General features: G+C 49.7%; 1 protein-coding gene across 1 annotated transcript in view; it reads left to right on the top strand.

Moving 5' to 3' along the window:
- KIRREL3 (kirre like nephrin family adhesion molecule 3) overlaps positions 1 to 13,516 on the top strand; it is a 133,192-nt gene that overhangs the window by 33,363 nt on the left and 86,313 nt on the right. The window contains exon 4 of the mRNA XM_041480553.1: positions 1,988 to 2,137. Within this exon, the coding sequence (XP_041336487.1) occupies positions 1,988 to 2,137 (150 nt within the window). The remainder of the gene's footprint in view (positions 1 to 1,987; positions 2,138 to 13,516) is intronic.

A 13,516-nucleotide genomic window follows, 5' to 3' on the forward strand; every position in this document is an offset into this window, starting at 1 on the left:
CTGACCCTTTAGAAAGGTCTGGTTTCATTTCCTTGGAAATTAATGTCACCTTTCCAAAATGTGGGATGAAATGTTTTATAGATGTTGCAAGTGCCTGTTTTGATATTCTCAAAAATGAAAAGAACGATAGAATACCCTGAGTTTGAAGGGACCCACAAGCCTCTGTTTGCTTTGGACGAGTGTTTGTGTCTTCCTCAACACTGGTTTTGGCAAATCATAATTTGGTCAGAAGTCACATGCCTTAATCCCACTCCCACACTGTGATTGAGGGTTAATTGCAGCTGGTGAAGACAGGTGCAATACTGGGGAAGTTTTGAGTTTATTCTGTATATTTAGCTGGAAAACACTAATTTAAAACAGAAATATTTTACATGAATAGGAAGAGTGTTTGCTGGAAACAGCCCGGGAGGACATGGATCCCTGCAGGAGCTGCAGTGTCCCCCAGGCTCTGCAGAGTTTGTACACGTGTGACACTGCTCAGCTCCCGGTGACCTGAGAGAGTTTTCCCCAAGGCAAGAAGCAGCATTGAGAAACCAGGGGAGGCTCCATGCTTTTTGGTCTCTAGGGATCCTGCTCTTCCCTAAAGTGCAGTGCCTGCTTCTTCTTTCCCTCTATTTTTTATTAATACATATAATTGCTCATTTACAGCTGTGCCCGAGTGAGCAGCCCCGTCTTTGCCTGTTTTTCAAAGCTCTGAGCCACAATTTTTGCATCTATTAGAGAGCTGAGCTTCCCATGCAAGACCTTGCAACACGACTGAGTAACAAGAGCTCCAGTGAAGTAGGGAGCTGATGTGAATGACTTCCACAATTAACAGAGCCGGGGCTGCTGGAAGCCACAAGAGCTGCCAGCTCATGATACCAGCTCAGCCAGTGTCTAATTAGCACAACACAAACAAACCCATCATTTGTAGTCCTCGCAGTTCAGGAGAGCAAATCCTGCTGTTGATAACTCGAGAAACAACAGAAGCACAAGCGTGTGCCAGTGCTGTGTTACACAGGGCATTGGGCACGGGAGGGCACGGGGGTGGTACCTTTCTTCCTGTGTGTCCAGCCAGGCTGACCAGAGCTGCTGGTGCCCCCAGACCCCTGCCCAAGCTTTACACAGAGCTAATCATGGTTCTATTCCAGGGTGTCACTTCAGTTGACTCCAGGAGCTGAGGATATTCCATGATGGGTTGCAGAGGAGCAGGAGGTGGTGGGTTTCCTGATGGAAGGGCTCACCCCTTTTTCTTGCCCAGGGAGGCTGGGAATGCCCCAGCCCTGGAAGGGTTCAAAGCCAGGCTGGAGAAGGCTTTGAACAACCTGATCTAGTGGGAGATGTCCCTGCCCATGGCAGGGGGTCTTGGGTCCCAATGATCTTTAAGGTCAAAACCAAACCTTCCAACACTTAACATTCTATGATCCCATGATTCCTTGGGATTTCAGTTAGTGTTCCTTCATCAGCACTTCATTTTTGAACCTGTAGAGCAAAACATGCAGTCCCTTTCCTGGATTTGGCAGGTTCTTTCTCTCTCTTTTGGCTGGCTGCTAAGGAGGGGAGGAAGCTGCCTGGATCCTGGGAATTGCTGTGCAGTGCTGGGGCTCTGGACCCATGCTCTGCTCTCCTCATCCCTGGGCTCAGGGCTCCAGCTTGTCGCAGCATATGTTGCAGTTAAGACAGCCACGAACACAGAGTATCATCATACAATTTCAGAAAGCTTCAACCCATACAGAGTAACAGCACTGCAAAAAGCTACAAGTGCCTGCCCTTCTTGTTCTTTAGCCCAACCTTTTATCCCCTCATGTCCATGCCTTACACCTGGGTGCCCTCTGTTCCCTGTGTGGTTGCTCAGCACACCTGGGCACTCCATGGCTCATTGCTGTCAGTGCTGCTCACCTGCTGCTCACAGCTGCACCCGCTGGGGATGAGGTTCAGCCCCATCCCAATCAGCACACACCCTGTGCCTACACCGGCTGCCTCCTGACCTGTGCTTTGCCTTGGGCAGGTTACCCGCGCTATCTGGTCGTAGGAGACCATCTGTCAGGTCAGCACCACCTGAAAATCCTGCGAGCTGACCTCCAGGATGATGCCGTGTACGAGTGCCAGGCCATCCAAGCCGCCATCCGATCCAGACCTGCCCGGCTGACCGTCCTCGGTGAGTCCCAGCTCCTCACACCCTCAGAGTGTTTGTTGGGGTTTCACTGCCTTCATGGGCACACTGAGTAGCTTTTAACAAAATGTTTTGTTGCTGGATCAAGAGGACTAGGAATGAATCCGTGGTGAGAGCAGTGGGGGAGCAGCTCAGTGCTGAGAACAGGATCAAAGGAAGCTGCTTGGGGAGTGGAGCAGCTCTGGGGTAGAGTATGACAGTTCTAGGAGTAACACAGCCACCAAGGGTTTGGCACTTCCGCTTTATGGATTTATGCCCCAATTCAAGAGAGTCTGTCCATAAATATAAGGATATGAAGAGTGTCAGTGTCATCACTTATGCGTCACTCTGCCTACAGGATTGGGACAACTCCACCCCCTGAGGAAAGACTGGTTTCATACTATGCAGTACTTTTAAACTATCTACTAATATTTTTAAGCTATATACTAATATTTTATCACCCTGCGTTTCTCAGTAATTCATCTTTCCCATGAGCAGCACAGGAGGATATTGCCTGGGATTGCAAACTGGAAGTGGCTCCCAAAATCATGCAGGGGACCTTTTTGTGTGGTAGATGGGTGGGGAGCACTGGCAGAGCTGGAGGGCTTTGTTGGCCATCTGGCAGAGCAGGAGGGAGGCTCTCCCCACAGGAGTGCTGGGAAAAGGCAGGCACGTCAGCGAGGCTTCCCGGCATGGACGTGGCTTCAGAGAAATTAATGAAAATGGCATTTTTCTTAAACCGTTTGGACAAAACCCAGTCTGTATTGCTACTCCCAGATTCATCCTGATTATTCAACCCTCAAAATGAAACTATTTGCATATTTAAGTTTGTTTAAATTGAAGATTGGATTTCTTTTTCCTTGTTGTCTTTATTCCTGGTTAGTTTCTAGGGAGAAAAAAAACCCACGTTTTAAAAAGATCCAAATCAAGAATTTCTGTGCTTTTAGTCAGATCAAGGATGATTAGTTTTAAGCAGCCAAAAGTAGTAAATTAAGCTACCAGCTGTGGTTGAAGGTGCACCTCACTGGAGTCTGCACTATGAAAATTAGTTCAAATTCCTGGTTTGCAATTTCCCCTGTATTTGTTTTCCTCCCTCCACAACCCTACAACATTCCCTACTCCCAAACTTTCACAGCTGCCATCCCTTCCTTCCCTGACCCTGACGATAATGATGATTTTCCTTTGATTCCTCCTTCTTCTTAATCAACCCTTGGCAGCAGCTCAGAGCTCTGACATGTGCCCATACATGAAATAATCCTGGGAATGAATAGGAAAGGGGAACGTTGTCTTGCTTACCGCCAACCCCTCCTTCGCCTGGACTCCCTCCTTCTGTTGTGAAAGCAGAATACATTGAGGGAGCCAGACAAAAGAAATAATGTTATTTAATTAGAGCTAAAGATTTCAAAACTAATTTAGTCCCAGGGCGTACGTCAGAGCTGCTGTGAAGCGTTGATTGAGCAGAGAGATGTTTTTATGGATCAAAAGGAAATCGTTATTATCTTTGGGGTTACAGAATGTGTTGAATAGATGGTAGTTAATGTTTATGTGGATATACATAGTAGTTGCTAATTGGTACATTTACCTAAGATGTTCAGCAACTTATATTTGCAGAGTGTTTTCCTTTTAAGAAAATTAAAGTTACAGCGTGTTCAATTTAGGCCAAATCGATGAGCCAGTGTGGGTTTGGAACTGACTGGTAGCTCATCTTTAGCTTTAGGGAAATTTAGGCAGATGTTCTGAGGGGGGAAAAGTGGTCACAGCCCCAAGGCTGCCAGAGCTCCAGGAGCATTTGCACAATGCTCTCAGGGATGGACAGGGTGGGATTGTTGGGGTGTCTGTGCAGAGCCTGGGGTTGAACTCAGTGATCCTGTCCAGCTCAGGTCCCTTCCAGCTCAGGAAATTGTGTGATTCTATGACATTTCAGGCTGGGTGGGGAGGTAGGCGCGATGATCCCACCTTTGCAGGAAGTTGGTGATCAGCAGCTCACACTGATCCTTTGGGATGGGGTGCTCTGTGCTGGCAGCGAGGGCAGGGGCTGCTGTGGGATCTGTGCTCTGTGTTTTAGCCACCCCAGTGGAGGGGACAGATGTGGCACATGAAGAGTAGAAGCCTTAAGCCCCCGTGTTCCTGACAGCTGGGGACAATGTGCAGCCTGTCAGGCTGAACTCACTGCATGACAGGGGGTAACACTTGTCTGTGAAGGGGGAGAGACATTTCTGTTGCTTCCAGATGTGCAGCATCACCAGCTGTGCAGACATGTCTGCTCTTAGCATGCAATGTGTGAGCCTGCTGTAGCTGTGAGCTAAGCAGCTGTGTCTGGAGGGAGCTGGATCTCCCAGATTTCATCTCCCTGGGTTGGGAAGAGATGTGCCAGGCTGCCTGAGCCGCTCACAGGAAGGTGCCTGGGGGGCGTTCCTTCATCCCAACTCCCTCCTGCCCAGCTTCACCTGAGGCTGCAGGCATCCCCTGGGCAGGAGAGGATCCTTGAGGCATCCCTGGAGCTGGGTGCAGACCATGCAGCCCTCAAGGAAGCGATCGATCACAGCTGAGGCAGCGCTGAGAGGCTCTGGTGGCTGGGAGCCCGATATCTGCTGCTGGTTTCTCAGTGACTCAAGGGCTGTTCAGCCAGCTGGGTGTTAGAGGCAGTTCTGGGGAACTCTATCCTGCTCTATCACCCCCAGCCTTGTCTCTGGAAAAATGACCCTCATTGGTTTTTTGTATGGTTGGTGCTGCATTGTCTGTCCTTGCCAGATTTTCCACTTCCTTGGTATCAAGAAATCCCCTAATGCCTCCAGATTCAGGCTCCAACTGCTGTCATTCATGTCTGACAACAGCTTTATGGGGCTGATGCCTCCTACCTCCCTGCTCAGATACAGAGCTACACCATATTTTAATTAAATATTTAAGGTTTTGTCACATTGTTTTCAAATCTACATCGTTAAATGTAGTGGAACAGATCATTCCATAGCTTGGAAGTCCAAACACTCAAACAGACGAGCCTATTACTGTCATCAACATCAGGGAAAGTCTTTTCTTTGTGGAGTTCCAGGGACAAATATTGCTGGGAAATGTTGTTAATGCATCCCAAAGCTGGAGGGTTCCCCTTCTCCGGGTCTACCTCACCTTTCCTCCTACCATTGCCCAAACTCTCTGGGGAAGGAGTCACTGTCCAATATCCTCAGGATATCTGCCCCAAGCAGGGAAGGTTGATAAATCTGACAGGATGGGATTTGGGACATATGGAGGCATCCAGATTTTCTGCAAGTGAAGAATGTCAAGGCAGTTTGGCAGGGGAGCCCAAGCCAGGCAGGCTCTGGGAAGCCACTGGAGGGCTATTTGCTACCTGGTACATCTCTAATGGCAGGACTGCTTAATTTATGATCTATTTAACTAAGCCAGGGTATTAATTAAATAAAGTAAGAGCCTGATTAGGACTTGGAGAAATTTAAAAATAAAATCAGGCAGCAATCGAGCGAAATTGCAAAGCAAACACTTTGGCTGTAACCACTGGAGAGTTCCCTCCAGTCTTCCATCAAAGCTCAGAGCAGGGAGGGCAAATACAAGAGATTATATTGCCAACAGATGTGTGTTGTTAAAATATGCATCTGCCAGCCGTGTAGCTTCAGGAGCCAGAGGGCTCGCTCGTGGATCCTTCTGCACTCGCGGGACCGTGAAGGAATTTGAGGCCCCGGCAGCCGAGCTGGGATTTGCAGACACGTTAATTAGCGTTGAGTTCCCAGATCTCGGAGGCAGCCAAGCGAGGAGAAACTTTGAAGAGAGCTTTGGTTTCCGTGGGAGGGAGCAGGGAGGGAGAGGGGAGCCGTGGCTCACGGTGCCAATGCGGCTGTGGCATGGTGACACCTGGGCCTGCGGGGACATCTTGGCCTGCAGTGACATCTGGGCCTGCAGTGACACCTGAGCCTGCAGTGACATGTCGGTCTGCAGTGACATCTGGGCCTGCAGTGACACCTGAGCCTGCAGTGACATGTCGGTCTGCAGTGACACCTCAGCCTACTGTAACACCTGGGCCTGCGGTGACACCTCGGCCTGCAGTGACACCTGAGCCTGCAGTGACATGTCGGTCTGCAGTGACATCTGGGCCTGCAGTGTCACCTTAGCCTGCAGTGACATGTCAGTCTGCAGTGACACCTCGGCCTGCAGTGACACCTCGGCCTGTGGTGACACCTGGGCCTGCGGTGACACCTTGCCCTGTGGTGACACCTCGGCCTGTGGTGACACCTGGGCCTGCGGTGACACCTTGCCCTGTGGTGACACCTCGGCCTGTGGTGACACCTGGGCCTGCAGTGACACCTCGGCCTGCAGTGACACCTCGGCCTGTGGTGACACCTGGGCCTGCGGTGACACCTTGCCCTGTGGTGACACCTCAGCTTGTGGCTGTAGCAATGTATCTGAACAACTTAGGCCACACTGTGCACCAGCCAAGCCACTTGTAGTTATTCTTATCAGAGCCCTCTGGAATTCATCAAGGTTACTAAGACATAAACTGTGTTAAATTAAGAAAGAAGTTGAGAAACAGAATTCCAATACCACAAAAACTAGATAAAGGAGGGTGGTGAACCACCTGGACTGTAACCAATCACATATTCTGAGAAGGGTGTGCAGAACACGTGGACAAGCTGGAGGCACCAACCAAGAGATGCGTGATCAGCCTGTGCAGGAGGGTTAGAATGTATAAATAAGTGCATAATGTAAACAATAAAGGGCTCCTGCTTAGTCATATTGGTTAGTTGTCCCGGAGTCCTGATTCTCCTGCATGTGGTGACACCTCGGCCTGCAGTGACACCTCGGCCTGTGGTGACCAGGGCTGGCAGGACCCACCGTGCCCAGAGGATGGAGCAACCAGGACAATGAAGTAGATGGATGATGAGGTGTTGGGAAACTGGATGGCTCCTCTCCTTCATGGCACCTTGGCAGGAGCATGCCAAGGCTGTCCTGGTCTGTCCTCCCCAGCAGGAGATGTGGCACTGCCAGCCTCGTGATGCCTTGGGAAGCTGACCTAGAACAGAGACCAGATGGAGTTAAAGTAGGGATTTATTAGGAGGCCTCAACAGACACACCTTGGGCAGCACAAGAGCCCATCCAGGGCTACACCCAAGATGAACCTAAAATGGTCACAAAAATGAACAACGGGTCACGAGGCCTCACACTTTGATAAATTCTGGTCCATTTGCATATTGGAGCTAATTGTCCAATTACAGCTTTAGGTTATGAAGTCCCATCCTTTTTGTTTTTCTCTCTTCAGCCCATGTTGTTTATGCTTTTGGGCCTGAGATCTGCATCATTTGTCCCTGGTGCCCAGCTGGAGCAGGAATTGTTTTGTCTCCCTGCTCTGTGCAGAGCTCACCATCCCATAATGTGAAGCCCAGACCCACACACTAAAGCAGCACAGAATCTGAAAAATAGAAAAGCGAAACCTGAGGTATCGCCAGCCACGTACCTCGGGCTGTCCCAGGAAGCTCCCAGGCAGCACTTGCTGGGCACAGGGGAAAGGTTGGTCCCAGTGGTGCCAGTGGGAAATTGGCCACAAGCAGGAAAGGCAATATGAGGGTGTGAGGAGGGAAGCAGGGGAGCTACTTCCAGAGACTTAAGGTGAATAATTGATAGGCAATTAACTTCTACCTTCACCTTTTATAGTCTAATTCCTTCTCTCCTCCCCTCCAAGGCCTCGTCTAATATTAACTCTGTCTTCACGTGTGTCCCATTAGGAATAAAGCTTTCTTAAATCAACATGAATTATTTAACTCTACAGATTAAGTTAATTTGAAATGAGAGCTCCTGTCTCTCTTACAATGGCATAAGGCAGAGACAGGAGGAGGGTCACTGGGGTGTCAAGTGCATCCACATCCACAATCACAGCCATTTTCCTCTTTTTATTTTATTTTTTTATTTTATTCCAATCCTCTTTCTTGCCAGGTCTTTCCAGTCCTCCCCTGCAGAGCAGAGTAAGCATTTCCATTACCAAAATGATGGTTGGCAGCTTGAGACATCTGCATTTCCCAGCTTTCAAGCCCTTTATGGAGTTTGATCAGGAAATAAAGAGGTTATGTCCTGGGTAAAGGCCCTTTCTCAACATTTGTTTGTAATGCTGAGCTGCAAGGAGAAAATATGAGGAGGTGATGTTTCAAATCCAGAAACAATTCCGCTTGGAACCCTTTTTCCACACTTTTTAATAGAATTCAATTATCTGAATGCAAAATTCAGAGCACATAGAGGTGGGATGTCAATTCAGAACAAAATTTAAAAAAAAAAAAAAAAGAAAAAGAAAGAAAAAGAAAAAAAAAGTGATGAAAATGTGATCATTTTCTTCCAGACAGTCTCTTCTCCTTGAACAACTTTAGGTCTTCACAAAGCTGCATTTTCTGCTGGGAATATTTTCAGTGGCAAAACAGCAAGTGGCTCTACTGGGAATGAAACAGAAACATCAAACAATCGAGCGCAAATCCCAAATAACCTAAATATTTGATGTCATGTCTGAGCAGCTTAAGTTTACAGCTCTCTGAGCCAGCTCCTTCTGATAGCTGAGGGTGGCCGGGTTTCCTTGCTCTCATCCCTGTGTGGCTCTGGGGTGGGAAGGCATCTCCATGGGATTGACCATTCCAGGCAAACCCAGGGGCTCAGAGGGGAAAGGCAGCCACTGCCTTGAGCAGTCTAGAGCTGGAAAACAGATCACAGAGAGAGCTAAAAAACTGGGTCTTGAGATCTCCCTAGGTGGATTTCACTATTGGAATGAGACTCCATTTTCTTCATAGTGGAAAAAGCCCCTACTGTATCCACATAACTCATTTCTATGCAGTTTTACAGACCTCCTGTGTGACTCCAGTGCGTAAGGCAGCTTTCTTCCAATTACTTTATTCGTTAGTAAAAGGTATTTTACTTGTCCATCAAATTTCTCTAGTCTTCAATTGTTTACATATTTTCTTCACTGGTTTTCATGGGATAGGTTTAATGTTTATGCAGGTGTTAGTGGTTTTTCACTCAGGAATAGTTTGTTATGTTAATGAACTGCTCACACCAGGATTGCTTTCACATGGGAACTTGCAAAGTGCTAGCTTGACAAGGCCAGCCATCTATTTAACAGAGCAGGCCTGATTTTATGAGATTTTTTTTCTTTTCTAATTTTTCTACCTTACTGCAGCGTTTCACTTGGGTGTTGGGAGGGGCTGCTTCCCCCATTCTGGAGGGGTTTGCGACCTGTCTGTGAGGAGAAGGAGGAGAAGGGAAGGCAGCATCTGCATGAGCTCTGTTCTAATAACTTTGAAGGAGACAAGCAAAATGACATCTTTATATCCCCAGTAAGTACATCTGGGCTGGTGCTGGGTGCCAGGATGAAACTCTCCATGGGACAGAGCCACCCACCTCAGGCTCTGCCAGGGTCATAGCAGTGGAGTAACAACTTTGCAGTCGTACAAACATAGGGCGAAGAAAGCTAAGGAAGGGGTTTGTTTCACCTTACAAACATTAAAAATTATAAATATAATAGAACCATAGAATGCTTTGTCTTGGAAAGGTTATTAAAGATCCTTTAGCTCTGCTTCCTTGTTCTTCCACTATCCCAGGTTGCTCCAAGCCCTCTCCAGACTGGCCTTGGACACTCCCAGGTTCCAGAGGCAGCCAGAGCTGCCCTGTGCCAGGGCCTCACCACCCTCACAGGGAACAATTCCTTCTCCAGCTCTCCTGGAGCCTCTTTAGCCACTGGAAGAGGCTCTGAGCTCTCCCTGGAGCCTTCTCTTCTCCAGGTGAGCACCCCCAGCTCTCCCAACCTGGCTCCCGAGCAGAGGGGCTCCAGCCCCTGGAGCATCTCCATGGCCTCCTCTAGACCCCTCTGCCAGGTCCATGTCCCTCCCCACAGGACAGGGATGTATGTGAGCAGTGGTTGGTGTTCAGTCACATCGGGAGAAGTTCAGCAGGGCCAGGCCAGCATTAAGCAGATGCTGTCTCTGCTCCCTCAAACCCTGCTCCAGATGGGCTCACAATTTTTAAAAACTTTGTATTTCCTAAATGCCCTGGGCCCTGGGGTTGACTCATGCTGCCTATCCCATCTAAGCTTCCCTTCCCTAAACCCTGAGAGCCACCAGCATTCCTACCTGCACACTGAAGTACCACAGAGTAAATAGGAAGAGACACAGATAGAAATGATTAATGTTCATGTTCCTGCACCAATCTGTGATTCCTTGTCTCGATTCAGGGAGGGCATCGTGGTTCTGACCCCTGGTTTTATCGAACACAGAGCACTTGGCTTCTCTCTGCAGTCTGCTGGGCTGGGCTGACCTGATAGATGCAAAGCACAGAGGGCTGATAAAAAAACCCTCCTGATCTTTAGTCATGCCTTTGTCTTTTCCCAGCCTCTTCTGCTGGCTCTGCCACTGCCCTGTCCCCCGTTACTCTGGCTGTGATGGCCATGAGGGTGCTGTGAAACGATGTGGGGGTGCTGGTGTCAGGACCCCTCTGTGCTGCTGTGCTCACCACTCGTTCCTGTGCCTGCACCCCCTCCTGCTCTGGGCACGACCCCTCCGCACCTCACTGCAATTCCCCCACCTGCACAAGCCAGCTGGGGGCCAGCAGCTCCCTCCACATCACACCAGCCTTTCCCTCTGCTGCACCCAGCGCCTGCAGCTCCCTGGGATGCCTGTGGACAGCGGGCATTCTTTTGCTTCATGCGCTGTTGAACCGCTGACACCTCACATTCTGCACCAGCCAGACCTCCCGCACGAGCAAACCTCGCTTTGCTTTCACTCCTACGCACGATTCTCCCTCTTGCCAATCAAGACCCAGCTCCCCCATCTGCATCCTGCCCTGCTCCTCTGCATCTGTGCTCACAGCAGCCCCTTTTGTGCCTCTCCCAGCTGCGCGCACGGATGCGGTGCCGACTGCAGCGCCGGGAGCCGCCACCGCCAGGAGCCCGGTGGGTTGTTAGTGACCTGACACAAGTATTGACTGCCTCTCCCCTTGTCAGCCGGCAGAGAAGAGCGAGGCTCTCGGAGCGTGACATCACCTGAGCGACAGCCCCCGCTTGGCTATCGATCGCCCGGTGACAAATGAACCGGCGGCTCGGCAGGGCAGCGCAGGGCCGGCCGCGAAAGCGGAGGAGCCGCTCTGGGAGAGGCTGCCTGAAGGCATGCCAGCCCTCTGCCCGTGCCCAGCCTGCAGGAATGTTGTTTCCTGGTTCCAAGAGCTTGGCCAGCCGTTTTTGCTTGTCTTGCCTTTCCCTGCTCCGTGAAGCGCTGTCCAGCCTTGCCCTACTATGCCTGAGCTTCGCTGTCATCATTGGATGGTTCAGGCGTCCCAGCAGAGCTCCCAGCACCTCCCAGCTCAGCTCCCAGCTCAGCCAGTGTCTCCCAGCTCGTGGTGAAGGAGTCTCTCTGTTACACATCCATACAGTGCATTCCCGCTGCCCCTGGCAGTGTGAGGGATGCCAGCCTCCCATCCTGCAGGAGCACTGGCATGGGCTGAGAGCTGTGGCATTCCTGGCTTCAGCTGGGCTGAAAAATTGGATGGTCATGTCTTAATAACTGACCTGTGGGTGCCCTTGGTAATTAACAGAGAATAACCTCTCCTGCCTCAGGATATTTCTCACATGCCAAGATGGACAAATTACGCTCTTGAAGGGGCTGTTACTCTTTTTGACATTAAAGGTGCCTGATGCTCAAATTTGCCCCCTTCAGTGGCAAAGAGAGGTGGAAAGCATGGACATGGCATTGGGTGACCTACCCAGCACTCTCCAGCCTCCTCCTGCTCCGGGGAATTGGGCCACTGCTGTCCCACAGGGAGAGCCACAAAGCCATAATATCAGGTTCCTTTAAACTCAACTCTGACCTCACAGAGAGAGACAAGGGATTCATGGCAAATTATGGATTTAACACCTATGATGAATCCCCATTACAGCATGAAATGAGAAAGGAAAATGTAGCTAAATGGAAGATTTCCCCTGGGCAGCAGGAGGCTGCAGTTCCTAAGAGGCTGAGGAAAATAGAATGAAAAAAAATGGGAAAAAAATAGAGAACTAGGAAAAACCTTGTTCCATTAACTAAATATTGCAAAACCTTTGCAAGCCACTGCTTGCAGGTTAGTGGGGTTTAAAGGCCAGGGCGCAGACTCGTGACACATCCAAGGTTTCCAAATCCATCCCCTTGGTTGTCATGACAAGAGGAAATGAAATGCTGTTGATGATGGTCCCTTGGGGGCTCAGAACAACTGATCCCCTCTCTCTGGGGCCAGGACCTGCCCTTTACTACGTTCTGAGTGTAGCCTGATCCTGCATCAGTCATCTCCCTTTGGGAAATGCCAATGAAGCATTGTAAGGATAAAAAAATGCACTGAAAAGTGTACTTTTATCTTAGAGCAGGCTCCTGGCTCCCAAACATGAGGTTTAAGGCCAGGTTGGACAGGGCTTGAAGCAACCTGGTCTGGTGGAATGTGTCCCTTCCCATGGCAGGGGATGGAATGTGATGATCTGTAAGGTCCCTTCCAACCCAAACCATTCCAGGATTTGGGATAATGCATCTGGAGATGAATTCCCACAGGGAGAAGCTGTCAGTAGCTGCCACTGGGTGGCTTTCCTTGAAATGCAGGAAGGAAGACAGCCTTTAGCAACCAAACAGGGGAGGAAAACTGGGGAAGGGGCTCCCAGAGTGCTGCCTGCTTGGCTTGTCCTATGGGCAATTTATGGCCTCAATGGAAACACACACAGCCTGGGGTCACTTCTGTGGTGCCAAAGCCTCCATGTGCAATCCTTCAGATCCCTCTGGCGCAAATCCCTCCCTTAAAGAACAGGAAAAAGGAGCAGGGTGAGGCAGGAACAGGAGCCCTTGGGTCATGGGTTTGGTCCCTGTGCTCACTGCAGCTCCGGCTGAGACAGGAGGGTGTCCAGGAGCTCGGTGCAGTCACTCATTCCCAGGGTTGGGCAGCAGCCAAGCAGAAACACTGCAGAGTCACAGTTGTGGAGACAAGTGTCTATAATCTCCACTGAGTCATAAATCAAGGAGGAGCTGAACTCTCCTCCCTGTGACCCCGTGGATCCTCTCCCCGTCCTCACGGCGATGAGCACCGGACAGCCTGCGGTGAGTTTGGATAATCCCAGGAACATCCTCATACCCAAGGTGGCTGTTTCTTATTCAGGTTGTTGCTAGGGAATTCTGCAGAGATTTCTCCTAGTGGGTGAGAAGTGACTTTCAAATCAGTGGCAGCATGAAAAAATTGCGATGGAAAAATAAGAGTCTTTCATGAGATCCCATTTAATTGCTAACGAAGACAAAAATCACAGCTTTCACATTTGGTTCCCCAACAAAACCCAGATAGCAGCTGCCCTGTACGTATCTGATTCCAACTGGTAGGTTTAAAAGATACAGAAGGTGTTTAATGATAATG

Source organism: Pyrgilauda ruficollis, unplaced genomic scaffold, assembly GCF_017590135.1.
Source record: "Pyrgilauda ruficollis isolate IOZ18807 unplaced genomic scaffold, ASM1759013v1 scaffold52, whole genome shotgun sequence".
NCBI classification, from domain to species: domain Eukaryota; kingdom Metazoa; phylum Chordata; class Aves; order Passeriformes; family Passeridae; genus Pyrgilauda; species Pyrgilauda ruficollis.